A 19,084-nucleotide genomic window follows, 5' to 3' on the forward strand; every position below is an offset into this window, starting at 1 on the left:
GATGAGCTCCGTCGTGTTCGCAAACCCTGCGTGCAGAGCCCACCAGGAAGTCAGCACTATGCTGTGCTAATTACAGGCAGTGAGACATTGTCCCGATGTGTGGCTGCAGAGATCAGGAAATATCTCACTGCCTGTGATTAGCGCAGTGCCCGACTTTCTGGCGGGCTCTGCACGTGGGATTTGCGAACACGCTGGAACTCAAGCTCATCCTTATTTGAGAGCTTAAAGTGGTTGTAAACCTTAGTCATGAAATCTGAACAAAGCACATATATCTGTAGTGTTTAATTGTCTATCTCCAAAGCTCTAAGTGTTGTTTTGCTCTTGTGCTTTGTTCCTCTGTTATAAGCATGTCTCACTTCTGAGAAGTTTTCCCGTCACATGAGATACATTTATGACGGGGGGAGGGAGCTCACCACAACTTGTCTATTCAGAACACAGCTCTGTATCCTTCTTTTGTCCTTGTGCAGTGTGTGGAGGGGGGGGGGGTGTCCCTTTGTTCCAATCAGCTCTCACACACTGTAACTGCAGCTCTCCACCCCCTTATCTCTATGCTCCTCACAGATACAGAAGGATTTTACAAAACTGCACTTTAAAGGAATGTAGGAAAATAGAATACAACAGATAAAGAAATTAAATGTATGTAGGAGGATTTGTTTAATCTCTGTGTATCACCTGAAGCCATTCACTTTACTGGGTATATGAGAGGGTTCACAGCTACTTTTAGGCTGGGTTTAAACCTACGCGAATTGGATGTGGCAGTTCGCATGACATTTTAAAATATGTTTATTTGAATAAGGCTGGTTCACATATCTGTGGTGCGTTCGCACTCTGCATTGGCCAAAAAACGTGTGCATTAGGCAGTGCGGTCCAGCTCAGGTGCAAATTCAGGCCCATTATCATTGCATGTCTCTTCTGAGATAAATACCCTGCCTGCTTGCAGTTTCTGACCCTGGAACTTAAGTTCTGCTTTCAGCAAAATAATCTCTGTGAAATCATCCCGATTTAAATGTATAAATCAATACAATTAATGTATACATATAAACATAACGTCTATGAATTCTGGGGATCCCCAACAACATCCACACACACTGTACGCAAATGCCCACCACCTACAGCACTGTAGCATCTCCTCTGCCTCCGACAATCACAGCTCTGTGTGTGTATGATATACTGTCATGGCTGGCTAATAAAGTTAGAGCTGACTTGTCCCTGTCTATTGTTTATTCCCCCTTCATCTGTTTGTATGTTTGAAGTGTAAAAAATTCACCTAAAATACCATACAACCTTAACTCCTGTAATGTTTACATTGATAGCCAACATCACAACATCACAGACACCACTACATTTCTTCCAGCTGTCACCGGAAGTTGTTGGTGCAACCCGCTGACTTTCACTCGGAAACCAGGAAGAGTAATATTTGGTGGAAAGTGGTGCTATTGTCAATAGCTCGGTGTCTCTATGTGCTCTATTCATCTTTAGCTGCAGCTCAGAGCGGAATGTGACAGGCACTGTCATTGTCAGACGTGCAGCTGCCGCACCGCACTATGGTTCCGTGTGGGACTTGTTTCTACGGGGAAGGAAAATGAAGAGACGCCAGACCGGTCACTGAGAGCCACGTCTAATGGGAGAGGCCGACCGGGGGGACAAGCTGGAGCTGGGACTGGAGTGACAGGAGCCAGGTCAGCATACACTACGGTGAGACCCCCCTCCATATACAGAGACTCCATTCCTTATACATAGCCTTCACTTCATATACACACCTATCATTATTTATTTCCTTAGACATAGTGCTAAATCTATACACAGAGCCTTCATTCTATTTACACAGCCTTCACTCCATATACACAGAGCTTTTATTTCATATACACAGAGCCTTCACTCCATATACACAGAGCCTTCATTCCATTTACACAGCCTTCATTTCATATACACAGAGCCTTCATTCCGTATACTCAGCCTTCATTCCGTATACACAGAGCCTTCATTCCATCTACGCAGAGCCCTTCATTCCATCTACGCAGAGCCCTTCATTCCATCTACGCAGAGCCCTTCATTCCATCTACGCAGAGCCCTTCATTCCATCTACGCAGAGCCCTTCATTCCATCTACGCAGAGCCCTTCATTCCATCTACGCAGAGCCCTCCATTCTCATATATATATATATATATATATTTTCCATCAACAGCCTTCATTCTATATACAGAGCCCCATCTTAAAACAGAGCCTTCATTCTATATACAGAGCCTTTGTATATGCAGAGCCTTCATTCCATATACAGTGCCCTCCACAGAGCATCCATTCTATATAAAGACCCCTCATTCTCTATACAGAGCCCTCAACTGAGCATTCATTCTATATACAGGGCCCTCATTCCCTATGTGAGGCACTCTATAGAGCATTCATTCTATATACGGGGCCCTCATTCCCTATGTGAAGCACTATACAGGGTAATCATTCCCTATACAGAGCCCTCTACAGGGCATTCATTCTATATACGGGGCCCTCATTCCCTATGTGAAGCACTATACAGGGTAATCATTCCCTATACAGAGCCCTCTACAGGGCATTCATTCTATATACGGGGCCCTCATTCCCTATGTGAAGCACTATACAGGGTAATCATTCCCTATACAGAGCCCTCTACAGGGCATTCATTCTATATACGGGGCCCTCATTCCCTATATGAAGCCCTATACAGGGTAATCATTCCCTATACAGAGCCCTCTACAGGGCATTCATTCTATATACAGAGCCTTCATTTCTGTGTCGTGCCATCGAGCCGGATAGTGACAGCCACTCTGAGCAGAACTTGGCATTCTCTTCCCTGCCACATCCTCACATAGCAGAGACTGACATAGAGAGCAGTGTGCTGACACTGTGCCCTGACCAGGCTTTTCTGTGTATAGTGCATGTCTCATTTAATGCCTGTGAGGGGAATCTGGAGAAGTTGCGCATGGTAACCAGTCAGCATTTAGCTTTCATTTTTAAAGCCTAACTGAACATGTTGAAACTTGAAGCTGATTAGTTACTATTCACACTGCTTTCGTTTCAGTAAGTACCCCCCTTCTATCTCTAGTCCTGACTGATGACAGTCCTATAACTCTGCTACATTCCATTGTTCTCTCTGTATGATGATTATTATCTAGGGGGGATATTTACTAAAATGAGTGCAGCTGTGCACATTAACCAATCCGCTTTGAGGTTTTATTGGTTCACATCTATGCATTTTTTACTGCGTTTTCAGAAACATACCACAGTCCATATAACATGGTTTACTATGGGTGATGTTCACATCTGTGTGTTTTTTGAAAAGGGCCCTTTTCTGTTTTTTGGTTCCATAGACTTCAATGGATCAAAAACGTCTATTGAAAAATGCAAAATGCACCTGGAATATGCAAACTGCAACCTGCATAGGTGTGAACCAGGGCTGTTTAGAATCTGGTTACTATGGCCCAGATTCTCATACAATTACGTTGCTCCTGGGCAGCGTAACGTATGTGATTTACGTTACACCGCTGCAGGTTTACAGCGTTGGTGCCTGATTCTCAGAACACTTACCTGTAAACTTGCGGCGGTGTATCGTAAAAGCGCTTGGCGCATGCCCGCCCAATTCAAATGGGGCGGGCACCATTTAAATTAGGCGCGTTCCCACGCCGAGCGTACTGCGCATGCTCCGTCGGGTAAATTACCCGACGTGCATTGCGCTAAATGACGTTGCACCGACGTCATTTGCTTAGACGTTAACGTAAATGGCGTCCAGCGCCATTCACGGACGTCTTACGCCAACGACGTAGATTTTTTACATTTCGACGCGGGAACGACGGCCATACTTAACATTGGCTGCGCCTCATAGACCCAGGGGCAACTATACGCGTCGGAAAGGCTACGGAAACGACGTAAATTCTCTGCGTCGAGCGCGCGTACGTTCGGGAATCGTAATTTGCTAATTTACATAAGCGACGGGGAAAACGACGTCGGCGACACCTAGCGGCAGGAAAAAAAATTGCATTTAAGATCTGACAGTGTAAGAGCCTTACGCCTGTCAGATCTAATGGGTATCTATGCGTAACTGATTCTAAGAATCAGTCACATAGATACCCGGGGCCAGATTAGGATTTACGACGGTGCAAATGGTGTTGCGCCGTCGTAACGCCTTTGAGAATCTGGGCCAGAGTACCTAATTCTGTGTTCTCCACTTTTAATAAATCTCCCCCCCCCTGGTGTTCCTCTTGTTTATCCTATGTCCAGAAGATTAGCACAGATATTTCTATGTGTCCCTACCACTACCACAGAACCTTCTGTGTATCCTGTTTGTGATATTGTCACAGACATTTCCGTAGTACATCATAAAAGTGACACATCTGCCGGTTTCAGGTGTTTTACAAGAGTTTCTGCACGTGTATCAAGCTTCAGGCAACTAACTGCAGCTGCCATACATTTTATGTATAATCATACAATCGGGGGAATTTACTGAAACCTGGAGCAGCTGTGTATAGTAACCAATCGGCTTTTTCCGTTAAGCTTTGAGAATCAATGCCAGAAGCTAATTGGTTGCACAGATCCTGTCCGTCCCAGACTTGGTAAATTCCCTTTAGTGAGTTACTGATGACTTTCTTTGTAAATAATTAGCTAAACTTTTTTTTGCCAATAAAACTAAGAAATTGCATGGTCTCTCGTTTCTCAAAAGCTCTATAATCATATTCCTTGTTAGTGTTTTTTTTGCATGTGTATGATTTTAAATAACATGATTTTTCCTTGTGAGAAAGCAAACATGCGCTTGTTTGAGATTACCTTGTTGCTAGACTAGTGTATGTGAAAGCTGTAATTATCTAGTATACACACTGTGCAGCTATGCATTATTTTTACAATGCCCTTATCTTTCAGGTCATTTTTAAAGTGATGAACTGACACTCAGCTTTGTGTTGTCAATCTGTTTATGGAAGCCACTCCACCATGCTCATCCATTGGCTTATGGAAAGACAGCGAATATTGGGGATTTTTTCATTTTAAAGAGAGCACAAGTGATTACTCCATATACAGTAAAGTGCAGATATGAGCACACAGCCTGGATCTGACCTTATTGGTGTCCAGTCTGGCACAGTTGTTGATAATGGGACTCCTCTCAAGCAAGATGGACTTGCTGATGCCAGAGCTGAGCTGAACACATCACTTGGTGACGATGGCAATATTGGTGAGTTGCATGGATTTGCCTTTAATTGTTGTCTGATAAGATGATGTTAGAAACCTTTTCTATCAGGGTTTGTGAAATAGGACTGAATGTATTGCTTTGTTTCTGACCACTTGATCTAAACCGATGTTTCTCAACCCCATTCCTCAAGTACCTCCAGCAGGTCATGTTTTCAGGTTTTCCATTATTTTGCACAGGTGATTTGATCAGTTTCACTGCCTTAGTAATTACCACGTTTTCATCTGAGGGATATCGTGAAAACATGACCTGTTGTGGGAACTTGAAGACTGAAGTTGAGAAACCTCGATCTAATCTAGGAATGAGCTCCGGCGTGTTTGCACACTCCAACTGCAGAGCCTGCCAGGAAGTCACCACGGCGCTGCGCTAATCACAGGCAGGGAGACATTGGCCTGATGTGTGGCTGCAGAGATCGGGAAATGTCTCGCTGCCTGTGATTAGCGCAGCGCAGTGCCAACTTCCTGGCGAGCTCTGCACATGGAGTATGCGAACGCGCCGGAGCTCCTCCCTAATCTAAACCAGTGGTTCTCAACTCCTGTCCTCAGGACCCACTAACAGGCCAGGTTTGAAGTATTACCTTGGGGAGATGCAGGCTAGAATTCTGCAATCGCTGAGCAGAAAATGATATCACCTGTGATGTATTTCAGTTATCTTGTAAACCTGACCTGTTAGTGGGTCCTGAGGACAGGGGTTGAGAACCGCTGATCTAAACAAGCAAGTGTAGATATAACGTCATATCTTGGTGTAAATAATGCAAAAGAAAACATACCAGGGGAATAAACAGGGTATTTCAGTACTTAGTATGAATACATGGGCAATTCAATGAAGTCTTTACAACACTTTTCTGTAGGTAGCTCCTTTTGGAAACTACCTGCACTGCAGCTTGCAAATCGCGTGACAGTACTAAAGCTATTACATTTTTTTACGTTTGGTATGTTCATGACTATTAAGCTTCTATATTAGTTTTCCGCCACATTACAAGACTGGATACAGGATATATTTGTTGTAGAGGCTCAGCCCACAGTTTACGGATACTTTTACATTGTAGTGATGGAATCTCGTCTGTTATTTCATTGCTATCTATTGATAGCTGTTGTGGTTGTATTTTTGTTTAAATAGGATTTCATTGACCGTGATTTGTCATGTCAAACTGTTAGTTTTTTGTCCTTTTTTTTTTTATAGCGGCGTTTTTCCCAGAAATGGAATTTCCGCTGATCAGGTTCCCACCCCCCTTCCGGTGTCACATTTGGCACCTTTCACGGGGGAGCAGTTGCCTGTCTAATCAGGTTTGGCAGAATCCACATCAAAGTGCGCCATGTCCGGCCCCTCCTCCGTCCTCCCCATTGTCTTCTGGAAGACACGCAGGTCCCAGAAGACAGCAGGGACCATTCAGAACGCGCAATGTGACTTGTGCATGCGCAGTAGGAAACCAGGCTGTGAAGCCGCAAGGCTTCATTTACTGATTCCCTTACTGAAGATGCCTGCACCCAGAGCTAAGGGACGGGTTGGCTTTGGGTGAGGACATTGCAGGCGCCCTGGACAGGTAAGTGTTCTTATTATAAAAGTCAGCAGATACAATATTTGTAGCTGCTGACTTTTAATTTATTATTATTTTTTTCGTGGAACTCCGCTTTAAGTGCAGCATAGCTAGGGAACCCATAGCCATTCTTTATACATTTTACCTTTTATCATAATTTACAGTGAAGTGGAGAGGGATTAGAACCCTTGTCAAGTTTCATTGCTGTCTGTGCCCCTCTGTTAACGAGATTCACCTTCTCTGTTTGTCATGTTTACCATTATCGTTGAAAGTGAAAGTAAAGATTGGGATTGTGGATTGTCACAATAATAAATAATATCCCCCCCAAAAATATGAAAAAACTATTTATTTTTCTTCAGTTTAGGCCAATACGTATTCTTCTACATATTTTTGGTAAAAAAATTGCAATAAGCGTTTATTGATTTGCGCAAACGTTAGTTTTATGGCATTTTTATTAATGCATTTATTTGTTCACTAGTAATGGCGGCGTTCAGCGTTTACATTATGGCAGGCACGTCGGACACACTTGACACTATTTTAGGACCATTGTCATTTATACAGCGAACAGTGCTATAAAAATGCACTGATTACTGTGTAAAAGACACTAGCGAGGAAGGGGTTAAGTGTGTCCTAGGCAGGGCTGTGGAGTCGGTAGATAAATGTTCCGACTCCGACTCCTCTGTATTAATATGCGAATGTATTTTATACATTCCTTGAGGGAAAGAAACGCAACCTACCACAGGACTACTGGCTGGGAAGCCAACAGTCTACTGTATTGCACAGTTTAAGCAAAAGACAAACACAATGAAAACAATCAAGTGACTGGATAGTAGCAGCAGGCATAAACATCAGGAACAGGATCTTTACCAGTTCAAAAATACAAACCACATTGTTTGGTTGTTTTAGAACAAAAACAAAGCTTATCTATAATGAACCAAAAACAAAATCTGTAAAACCTAGAAATGGTTTATATTAATCTTGAAATGTAGTTATAGGCTTAGCAAATGCAAATCAATTCAATGTAGAGTTCTAAGGAAGAGAATTGCCTCTGCCAGATCCTCTTTCATAGAGGCTCTTAAGTCAGACTTTATTATTTTATTCATGCACTAGCTGAATACCCGGCGTTGCCCGGTCTTTCTATCTTAACCTTTTGGGGAGGAAAATCATAGTAATATAAATATACCCATCTTTTATATAAGGGTGTAGGTAAGGGTTAATTTAACTGTCATATATTTTTATTTGGCATATAAGTAATATGTATAGCAGGTATTATTGAAATATCTCCAGGCGTACAGAAGTTATGTGGGATCATACATTTCCCATTGATTTGCATGGGACTTTAAACAAAAACCCTGACCCTCACAAATGGGGGTAGTTAAGGGATAAATTAACTATCCTATAGTTTAAGTGGACATATAAGTAACATGTGACCAAGTGTTATCGAAATATCTACAGCCGTTTGGAAGTTATGAAGTAACATGTATTTCCCATAGAGTTGAATGGGACTTTAAAGAAAAACCCCGACCATGGCAAATGGGGGTGGGTAAGGGTTAAACCACCTATCCTATGTTTGTTGCTGACATATAAGTAACATGTGTGCCAAGTTTCATGTTAATATCTTTAGCCGTTTGGACGTGATGCTGGAACATACATACACACATACACACATACACACACGTTGAGTTTTATATATATATAGATTGGTCTTTATTCTTACAGTAGAGAAGTCATGAATTATAACTTTTTGTGAATTGGGACATTTAAACTTGCTTTTTTTTTTTATTCCAATCTAAATTTAGTAGGAGTCGGAGTCGGTGCATTGTTTGCCGACTCCGACTCCAGGTACCCAAAATTTCCCCCGACTCCGACTCCACAGCCCTGGTCCTAGGGAGTAGTTCTAACTGTGTGGGGGCTGGGCTACATGTGACACGACACTGATCACTGCTCCAGATGACAGGGAGCAGAAGATCAGTGTCCTCTCACAAGGCAGAACAGGGGGATTCCTTGTTTACACAGGTACCCCCCCCCCCTGTTCTGCAGCTCTGTGACACGATCGCGGGACACCGGCGGACATCGAGTTTGTGGGTCCCGCAGGCACAGTCATGGAGCTCACAACGCGAAATTCGAAGCAACGTATATATACGTTGCTTTGCGGAGCCGTGCCATTCTGCCGGACGTATAAGTGCATGGGTCGGACGGCAAGGTGTTAAACTCCCTTCCTTCCTCAAAAAAGTTTTATCTCTATTTTGTGTTTGAAAATTTAAATCGCTGTTCTGTTGTGTAATGTTGTAAAGACTGTCTTGAAGTGATCTGATTTATTTAAGGATATCCTTTAAAAGGTCATGATGTGCTTAAGCAGAACAATTGATTCTTAATGTTTTCATCTCATTTTAATTTGTAAGCATATACTAGTTTGTGTACGTTTATATTTACAGCATATGAATACAACACTTTTTTTAATTTGAATTATTACCATTTTAAACCGAAGTGTAGGGTAATTTCAGAGGGAAACGGATACGATTTTATAATATCTATCTAAGTCAATATGCCCCTTCATAAAGGCAGAAGTTGGCCACTCAGGGGTACGCATTTTGAACTTTTTAGATGTGGGGGCATCTCCGTTTCCATTTAAATAGCAAGTATTGCATGTCTGGATTTGGGGTGCTCTATGAATAAAATATTTGTAAGCACCTTGGAGGTGTCTACCGTGCGGCTGATAACACACAAATACAATTTTAAACAGGTACTTATGTAGGGAGGGTTTTATTATATATGTTTTGTGGTCTCAAAGGTCATAAAAATACAAACCCCTGTTCAAAATCATGATTTCAGCTGCCATATAGTCCACAAAGACCCTGCAATAAATATCATACTTCCAGATATCAGGAAAAGATTCTTTAGTCTACAAATGCATTCTGTCTGAGACAAAGATGTAATTGTGGTGCAGTGAAAATCAGCATTTATTCTGATCTATATTTTAAATAAAATAAATTAGTCTAGATAATGTTTTGATAGTCCAGTGTGGTTGGTTGGTCACCATGGCTGGAAGTAGAACCTTGCATGGTTGTATAACCCATACAGGCAGTAGTGTAACACATGGTTCATATACCCCACTATTATATTATTATATTCATTTTTGTATTGTGGAATAAAGATTTGTTGGCATTACCTGAACCACTTAGGTGTCTTCCTCATAGCAGGTGTTTTGATGATTTGTTATGTGTTCAGCTTTATTAATTGTACATCATTGAGATTGATGTTTGAAATTATTACTAAATAAATCAGAAATTCTTGTGGTTGGAGCATTTTCCAGAAAGAAAGACAAACTGAGCTATAATTAAGTGTTGGGTAGTTCTATTTTTCCAGCATCTACTAAAATAGAAATTTTGGCTGAACTGACCCTTCAAAGCAGGGTTATACCGCCTCCAACTGTGCAGCTTGCTTCCTAATTATTAACTGAAAGACTTGATGTTTATAATCTCATACCATAATTCACCCTTTTTTATGGTCTCTTTACATTCCTTAAGCAGAATTTTTTTTTTCCTGCAGTTCCATTTTTACCATCCTACCATAAATGTACAGGTTTCAGTATTGCTTTCCTTGTTGCCTAAAGGTCAAAAAAAATTAAAGCTTCGATAAACTGTAAGGTGTGGTCCACCAAGGATTACTGTACATCTTTTTGAATAAGACGGTGTGTGTTTCTCTTTTAAATGCCAAAAATGGGAGAATAAATTCGAACTTTATTTAATACTTGGTCACCAATATGTAAAACATCAGTTTACAAATGTTAACTTTCAAACCTATCTAATATAACATTGAAATGGGGGGGGGACAAAAAGTGTGTGTTTGATGTATTTATATTTGTGTGTGTGTGTGTGTGTTTTCAAGAGAATCGAGTAATTCTCACAGAAAAGTATTGCAGTAACACATGTTTTGCTATACACATGTTTATTCCCTTTGTGTGTATTGGAACAAAACAAAAAAAGGGAGGAAAAATGGAGAAGTATGTCTATCAGCATAGGGGTTGTCTGAGAAAATTTGAGCAACTGTGGACCCCATGGTTAGATTCCTGGCCTGTCCCCGGTTGATTTTGTCATGGACAAGCTGCTTAGATAGATGAGGGGCGACCAGCTGGGATGCAGAGTGGGTGGGGAGTTCGACTCATTGTTTATATGCGATTCGGGTGTTGTGGGACTAGTGCCTTTGAATAGTAGTGTCAGACATGTTTGTTCTGTTATGGTACAGGCTGTTGTGCTTATTGTTTGATTGTACCGTATTATTTGAACTGTTATCTGCACTGTCGGAATGTCTTGGTGTTATAAGTATGAGCTGTGAATTTGCTGTGATTTTCTTTTCTGTTCTTTTCAATAAACATCTTTGATTTAAAAAAAAAAAAAAAAGGGAGGGAAAAAAAGCAAATTGGACATAATGTCACACAAAACTCCAAAAATGGGCTGGTCAAAATTCTTGGCACCCTTAACTTAATATTTGGTTGCACACCCTTTGAAAAAAATAACTGAAATCAGTTGCTTCCTATAACCATCAATTAGCTTCTTACACCTCTCAGCTGGAATTTTGGACCACTCTTCCTTTGCAAACTGCTCCAGGTCTCTCTCATTGGGAAGGGCGCCTGTTCCCAACAGCAATTTTAAGATCTCTCCACAGGTGTTCAATGGGATTTAGATCTGGACTCATTGCTGGCCACTTTAGAACTCTCCAGCACTTTGTTGCCATCCCTTTCTGGGTGTTTTTTGACGTATGTTTGGGGTCATTGCCCTGCTGGAAGACCCAAGATCTCGGACGCAAACCCAGCTTTCTGACACTGGGCTCTACAGTGTGACCCAAAATCCTTTGGTAATCCTCAGATTTCATGATGCCTTGCACACATTCAAGGCACCCAGTGCCAGAGGCAGCAAAAAAAAAAAACATCATTGAATCCTCCACCATATTTCGCTGTAGGTACTGTGTTTTTTTTCTTTGTAGGCCTCATTCCGTTTTTGGTAAACCGTAGAATGATGTGCTTTACCAAAAAGCTCTATTTTGATCTCATCTGTCCACAAGACGTTTTCCCAGAAGGATTTTGGCTTACTCAAGTACATTTTGGCAAACTGTAGTCTTGCTTTTTTAGGTCTCTGTGTCAGCAGTGGGGTCCTCCTCGGTCTCCTGCTAAAGCGTTTAATTTCATTTAAATGTCGATGCATATTTAGCACTGACACTGATGCTCCCTGAGCCTGCAGGACAGCTTGAATTTCTTTGGAACTTGTTTGGGGCTGCTTATCCATCACCTGGACTATCCTGCGTTGCAACCTTTCATCAATTTTTCTCTTCAGTTCATGCCCAGAGAGATTAGCTGCAGTGCCATGGGTTGCAAACATCTTAATAATGTTGCGCACTGTGGACAAAGGCAAATCTAGATCTCTGGAGATGGATTTGTAACCTTAAGATTGTTGATATTTTTCCGCAATTTTGTCTCTCAAGTCCTCAGACAGTGCGCTTCTCCTCTTTCTGTTGTCCATGCTTAGTGTGGCACTCACAGACACACAATGCAAAGACTAAGTGAACTTCTCTCCTTTTTATCTGCTTTCAGGTGTGATATTTATATTGCCCACACCTGTTACTTGCCCCAGGTGAGTTTAAAGGTGCATCTCAAGCTTGAAACAATCTTATTTATCCACAATTTTGAAAGGGTGCCAAGAATTTTGACCAGCCCATTTTTGGAGTTTTGTGTGACTTTATGTCCAGTTTTTGTTCCTCCCTTTTTTTGTTTTGTTCCAATACACACAAAGGGAATAAACATGTGTATAGCAAAACACATGTTAATGCAATACTTTTCTGTGAGAAATACTTGATTTTCTGGGGTGCTAACAATTTCGGCCATGACTGTGTATATATTTGTATGTATATTATCTCAGGTGCTTTTGGGCTAAAAATAGCGACTGTAAAGCGCCTGAAAACTGTCTCCCTGCCGGTCTCACTGTGAAAGCTTGAGGGCTGCACTGGCAGGAGGATAAAAAAAACTCCTGCAAGCAGCAACTTTGGAGCAGTGTTTGGAGCGGTGTGTACACCGCTCCTCCACCCCTCATGCCCTTTGAAAAGGAGGGGCAGCGCGACCGAACCACCGGCAAAGCGCCACTGCAGCGGCGCTTTGCCGGTGGTTTTAACCCTTTTTTGGCCGCTAGCAGGGGTTAAAAGCCCACTAGCGGCCGAATACCTCCGCAAAAATGACAGTATAGCGCCGCTAAAATAGCGGCGCTTTACCGCCGTCACCACCCCCGTCCCAGTGTGAAAGCAGCCTTGGTGAAAATGTTCAAATTGGACCCAAAGTGTAAATATTTTGTGTGGCCACCATTATTTTCCAGCATTGTATTAATCCTCTTGAGCATGAAGTTCATCAGAGCTTCACAGGTTGCCACTGGAGTCATCTTCCACTCCTTCATGGCGACATCACGGAGCTGGTGGATGTTAGAGATTTTGCACTCCACCCTCCATTTTGAGGATGCCCCAGAGTTGCTCAATAGGGTTTAGGACTGGAGACACGCTTGGCCAGTCCATCACCTTTACCCTCAGCTTCTTTAGCAAGGAATTGGTCGTCTTGGAGGTGTGTTTGGGGTCATTATGTTGGAATACTGCCCTGCCGCCCAGTCTCCAAAGGGAGGGGGATCATGCTCGGCTTCAGTATGTCACAGTACATGTTGGCTTTCATGGTTCCTTCAATGAACTGTAGCTCCCCAGTGCCGGAAGCACTCATGCAGTCCCAGACTATGACACTCCCACCACTATGCTTGATTGTAGGCAAAACACACTTGTCTTTTTACTCCTCATCTGGTTTCTGCGACACACGCTTGACACTATCTGAATCAAATACGTTTATCTTGGTGTCATCAGACCACAGGACATGGTTCCAGTAATCCATGTCCTTAGTCTGCTTGTCTTCAGCAAACTGTTTGCAGGCTTTCTTGTGCATCATCTTTAGAGGCTTCCTTCTGGGACGACAGCCATGCAGTCCAATTTTATGCATCGTGCGCCATATGGTCTGAGCACGGACAGGCTGACTCCCCACCCCTTCAACCTCCTGCAGCAATGCTGGCAGCACTCATACATTTATTTCCCAAAGACAACCTCTGGATATGACGCTATGCACTCAACTTCTTTGGTTGACCAGGATGAGGCCTTTTCTGATTGGAACCTGTCCAGTTAAACCACTGTATGATCTTGGCCACCATGCTGGAAGCTCAGTTTCAGGGTCTTGCCAAGGCCATCTTTATGTAGAGCAACAATTCTCTTTTTATTTTTATTTTTTTAGATCCTCAGAGTTCTTTGCCATGAGGTGATGAACCGCATATAAATACAATAAAGTGCAATAATGTGAACAACCACTGGGTATCCCCAGTGGGGGATGGTAACAATATTCTATACAAATGTGCTAGACAATTATAAAGTGCAAATAAATGAGCATAGATGAAACCACCTTTCCGATGGATACCCAAAAATGTGCAGTGTCCAAAACTTCCATCAAATGGTTTCCAATAATACGGTGATCTTGTGAATCCAACAAACAAAGGACTGTAAAATCTTCCTCCACCAACATCGGTCACTTGGTCTACTCACCAGAAATTTCTAACCCCCAGTACAGAAGACATATATAGCATTAGGGTGCAAGATGTTACCATGATCCGTCACAGTACCCTGCAATGGAGGAGCCTCAAAAACGATCATCAAAGAGGATACCCGCCAAATCTTTGGACAACAGGATCAAGAAGTGAAAAAGTAATAATCTCCTATGGTGAAGTACGTTGGTGTTTTATTAAAAATGAAGCACTAAAAACACTTGACAAGTGTACAATGTTTAAAAAAGCAAGTGGACATGGGGATGCCGTTGTGCACTCCACCTGTGTTCTACTGTGGGCGGAAGTGACCTGTCACGCTCGACCACACTTTTTGCCATGAGGTGCCACGTTGAACTTCCTGTGACCAGTATGCGAGAGTGAGAGCGATGGCATCAAATTTAAAACGCCTGCTCCCCATTCACACCTGAGACCTTGTAACACTAACGAGTCACAGGATACCGGGGAGGGAAAATGGCTAATTGGGCTCAATTTGGACATTTTCACCTAGGGGTGTACTCCATTTTGTTGGCAGTGGTTTAGCAATTAAAGAGGAAGTAAACCCTGATGGGTTTTACTTCCTCTTTTTTCCCCTGCAAAGTAAAAGCATAATGGGCTAATATGCATAGCATTGTAGCCCATTATGTGCCACTTACCTGCAAACGAAGCCCGCAATGTCCCCGCTGGTGGCTGCATCCATCTTCGCCCCTCTTCCTTCCGGACTTGCGGACTCCGACTCTGTGACTGGCCGGAGCTGCGTGACCTCACTCCTGCACATGCGCACGGGAGCTGTCAGTCACGGCACTTGCGAGTGAAGAAACTGCACGGGATTCAGTTTCTTCACAGCGCATGCGCCGATGACATCATCGGCGCACTACAAGGTAAATATCTCCCTAAACAGTGCACGTTTAGGAGATATTTCCACTACCTATAGGTAGGCCTTAGGCTTACCTATAGGTAAACGTGACAATCGGGGGTTTAAAACCACTTGCCTACAGGGCACTTTCACCCTCATCCTGCCCAAACCAATTTTCAGCTTTCAGAGCTCTCAGAAATTGGCGTCCTTTTTTTCACACAAATAGAACTTTCTTTTAGTGGTATTATACTATTTAAAGCGGTGGTTCACCCTCAGTGACACGATTTTACCATCGAGACAGGCATTGTAGCGCGAGCTACAGTATGCCTGTCCCGATTTTCTTACCCCCGTACTCACTGTGTACTCGTACATTATAGATTTCGGCTCCCGCGGGGAATGGGCGTGCCTATGGAGAGGGAGGATGATTGACGGCCGGCCCTGGCACGTCACTCTCCCCGAAGACAGCCGGAGTAGGTCTCGGCTCTTCACGGCGCCTGCGCACAGGCGCCGTGAAGAGCCAAGCCTATTTCGGCTATTTCCGGAGAAGCGTGACGCGCCAGAGCCGGCCGTCAATCATCCTCCGTCTCCATAGGCACGCCCATTCCCCCGAGGGGAGTCGGTATCTTCGATGTACGAGTACACGGTGAGTACGGGGATAAAAAAATCGGGACAGGCATACTGTAGCTCGCGCTACAATGCCTGATTTTATGGTAGAAGAAAAAATGTTTTTTTTTTTTTTTGGGTTTATAGGGTGAACCCCCGCTTTAATCACTAGTGTTTTTTTTATATATGCTATAAAAAAAAAAACTAACATTTTGTGACAAAATGCCTTTCTTTGTTTCTGTCATAAAATTTTGAAAATTATTAATTTTTCTTCATAAATTTGTTTATCGGCACACAGTTTTTTTTTTTCGTCCCTCAGGGTCCACTGATAAAGGCTCAAAGTCTTTCAAGCCCCCCTCGGGAAGTGCCATGTGGCCCTGGTCGGGCAATCCGAGAGCGGGTTTCTCCAGACCCTCAGATAAGGCTCCTTCAGCATGAAGAGGCGTCCTCACCTGCAGTCCGGGTGGGGGACGTATTCGCTGGATTCCGGGCCCCGTGGACCTCTCTGATAAACGACAAGTGGGTCCACAAAGTGATTTTGTCTGGTTACAAGATCGAGTTCCAGACTTCTCCCCCAAGCACATTTTTTCCATTCAATCTGCATCTGTCTCCGGACCGCTTGTTAGCCCTCCGGGGGGCGGTGCACGACTTGTTGCTCCAAGGGGTAATTGTCCCGGTTCAGGTGTCGGAATGTTTCCAGGGCTTTTATTCATACCTATTTTACGATTTCCGAAAAATTGGGTACGGTACGTCTGATTGTGGACCTCAAGGCCCTGAACCACTATGTGCGGGTGCAAAGTTCAGAAAGGAGTACATTCACATGATGTCATCTCTTCATCAGGGGAACTTTCTTGCCTCCATCAACATCAAGGATGCCTAACTGCACATTTAGATTTGTGCACAGTTGTGGGAAAGGAGCATTATCAGTTTGCGGCATTACCCTTTGGTCTGGCCTCTGCTCCTCGGGTCTTTACCAAAGTGTTGGCCCTGGTTCTGGTGCTGCTGCGCCAGTGGGGGAATTGCTGTTTTGGGCTACCTAGACGACCTTCTGCTTCGAGCAGAGTACCCAGCGGCCCTTAAGGGCAATGTGGAGATCACTGTGCAGACTTTGGGTGGCTGATAAATTACCAAATGTATGCGTTTATTCCAGTTTGGAAATTTGGTTTATCTGGGTCTGACTCCGCTCAGGCCAGAGTGGTCCTTCTGCAGGACAAACTCCAGAAATTACAGGCGGCAGCCCGCTTGCTGCTGTCCAGCAGGTGGGTCTCCCCGCTGACTTGCATGTGGGTACTGGGCCTGATGGCGTCTATGTTCGAGGCGTTTCTGTTCGCTCAGTTCCATATGGGACCCCTGCAAAGGGAGATCTTGTTAAAATTGGACAAAAGTTCAGAGTCTCTAGACAGTCAGATTCAGCTGAGTCAAGGAACCAAATGGTCCCTGATCTGGTGGCTTCGTTCCCCGGCAGGGAAAATCCAGTCTGTCCGCATGGAGAGGAGTCCTGGGCCTGAGCTTAGGGCTCAGGGTCACTGGACGCTGGAGGAATCCAGGCTACCTATCAACATCTCCGAACTCCAGCGATCAGACTCTGTCTGCATCATTGGACGGATCGACTTCAGGGGCTCCCGATACGGATCCAGTCAGACAATGCCACGGCGGTGGCCTATGTCAACCACCAGGGAGGAACAAGAAGTGTGTTAGCCAGCCTGGAAGTAACCAGCATTCTACGGTGGGCAGAGCGTTTCATCCTCGCCATCTCCGTTGTTCACAATCCGGGGGTGGACAACTGGCAGGCGGATTACCTCAGTTGTCAAGTATTGGACGAAGGGGAGTGGTCATTAGGTATTTCAGCAGATCTGTCTACGCTGGGGATCTCTAGCGGTAGATCTGATGGCATCCGAATCAACGGGAAGGTTTGTGGCCAGGTCTCAGGACCCTCTGGTGGACTCCTCAAACGCTCTGGTCGCTCCGTGGGGCCAGTATTGTCTGATCTACGCCTTTCCTCCTCTCAAGCTTTTGCCGCGGCTGTTGCGCAGGATCGAGGCCGAAGGAATTCTGGTCATTCTAGTGGCCTTGTCGGCCCTGGTACCTCCCCTGACGGCTGCCTCTCAGGGAGGATCTGCTATCCCAAGGGCCGATCTTCCACCCTGCTTTACCGTCGCTGGCTTTAATGGCCAGGCTATTAAAAGACAGGTGTTTTGAAGGATAGGGGCTTATCTGTGTCTGATTCCGAACGTGGAAAGTGTACATTTCATGGTGTGAGTCAGTGGGGTTTCACCCACGTTCCTTTTCGGTGGCTCGGATTTTGACTTTTCTTCAGAGAGGCGTGGAAAAATATTTGGCCTTGAGTACTGTCAAGGGCCAGGTGTCGGCCTTGGCAGTTTTTTTTCAACACTCCCTAGCTTTGCTTACCTGGTGCGTACCTTCATTCAGGGAGTGTGACATGTGGTTCCACTGGTGCGATCTCCCTTGCCACTGTGGGACTTGAATCTCGTACTTTCGGTTCTACAGAAGCCTCTGTTTGATAATATTTGAGAAATTCCTCTGCTCACACTATTGCAGAAGGTGGCCTTCTTGGTGGCTATTACTTCTGCTTGCAGGGTGTCAGAGTTGGTGGCGCTATCCTACCTGGTGTTTCACAAGGACAAGGTGGTGTTTCGACCTTGTCCTTCTTTCCTTCCAAAGGTTGTCTCTGATTTCCATTTAAATAAGGAACTCTTGTTGCCTTCTCTATGTCACAGGCCGCAACATCCGAGGGAATTTGTCTTACACACCTTAGATGTGGTGCGGTCGGTCAGGGTGTATTTGGCGGCCACTGAGTCTTTTTTTCGTAAGTCAGACTCCCTTTCCTGATCACGGACAGACCAAAGAAGGGGTTTCCTCTGCGACAATTTCTAGATGGATCAGGCAGACGGTGACCCAGGCCTATTCTTTCAAGGGTCAGGTTGTTCCCTTCCTGGTGAAGGTGCACTCGACTCGGGCAATGAGTGCCTCCTGGGCCTTCCGTCATCAGGCATCAGTAACGCAAGTTTGCAAGATGGCCACCTGGTCGTTGGTGCACACTTTCACAAAATTTTACAAGGTGGATGTGCTGGCATCTGCGGATGCTTCTTCTTTCTTTTTTTTTTGGTCAGGTGAGCTCCAGGTTGTCTGGTTGGCCTGTTTTTTTTTTTGCTGCCCCACCCCTCATGTTTGGCACTGCTTTGGGACATCCCTATGGTTTTGAGTAAAAAAAGCTATGTCTGTCAATGAACGAATGAGAAAATAGGATTTTTGACTTG

The 19,084-nt window shown here is 44.0% G+C and overlaps 1 protein-coding gene across 3 annotated transcripts in view; it reads left to right on the forward strand.

Moving 5' to 3' along the window:
* Nucleotides 1–1,382: 1,382 nt before the first annotated feature.
* The window catches only part of GOLGA3 (golgin A3), a 106,565-nt gene continuing 88,863 nt past the window's right edge, over nt 1,383–19,084 (forward strand). For 2 of the 3 annotated variants that reach the window (XM_040347791.1, XM_040347799.1), the window contains exons 1-2: nt 1,383–1,695; nt 4,885–5,191. In XM_040347791.1, the coding sequence (XP_040203725.1) occupies nt 5,053–5,191 (139 nt within the window). In that variant the 5' untranslated portion in view covers nt 1,383–1,695; nt 4,885–5,052. The remainder of the gene's footprint in view (nt 1,696–4,884; nt 5,192–19,084) is intronic. The other variant, XM_040347795.1, reaches the window with a different exon arrangement.

This window comes from Rana temporaria, chromosome 1 (assembly GCF_905171775.1).
Source record: "Rana temporaria chromosome 1, aRanTem1.1, whole genome shotgun sequence".
Lineage (NCBI taxonomy): Eukaryota > Metazoa > Chordata > Amphibia > Anura > Ranidae > Rana > Rana temporaria.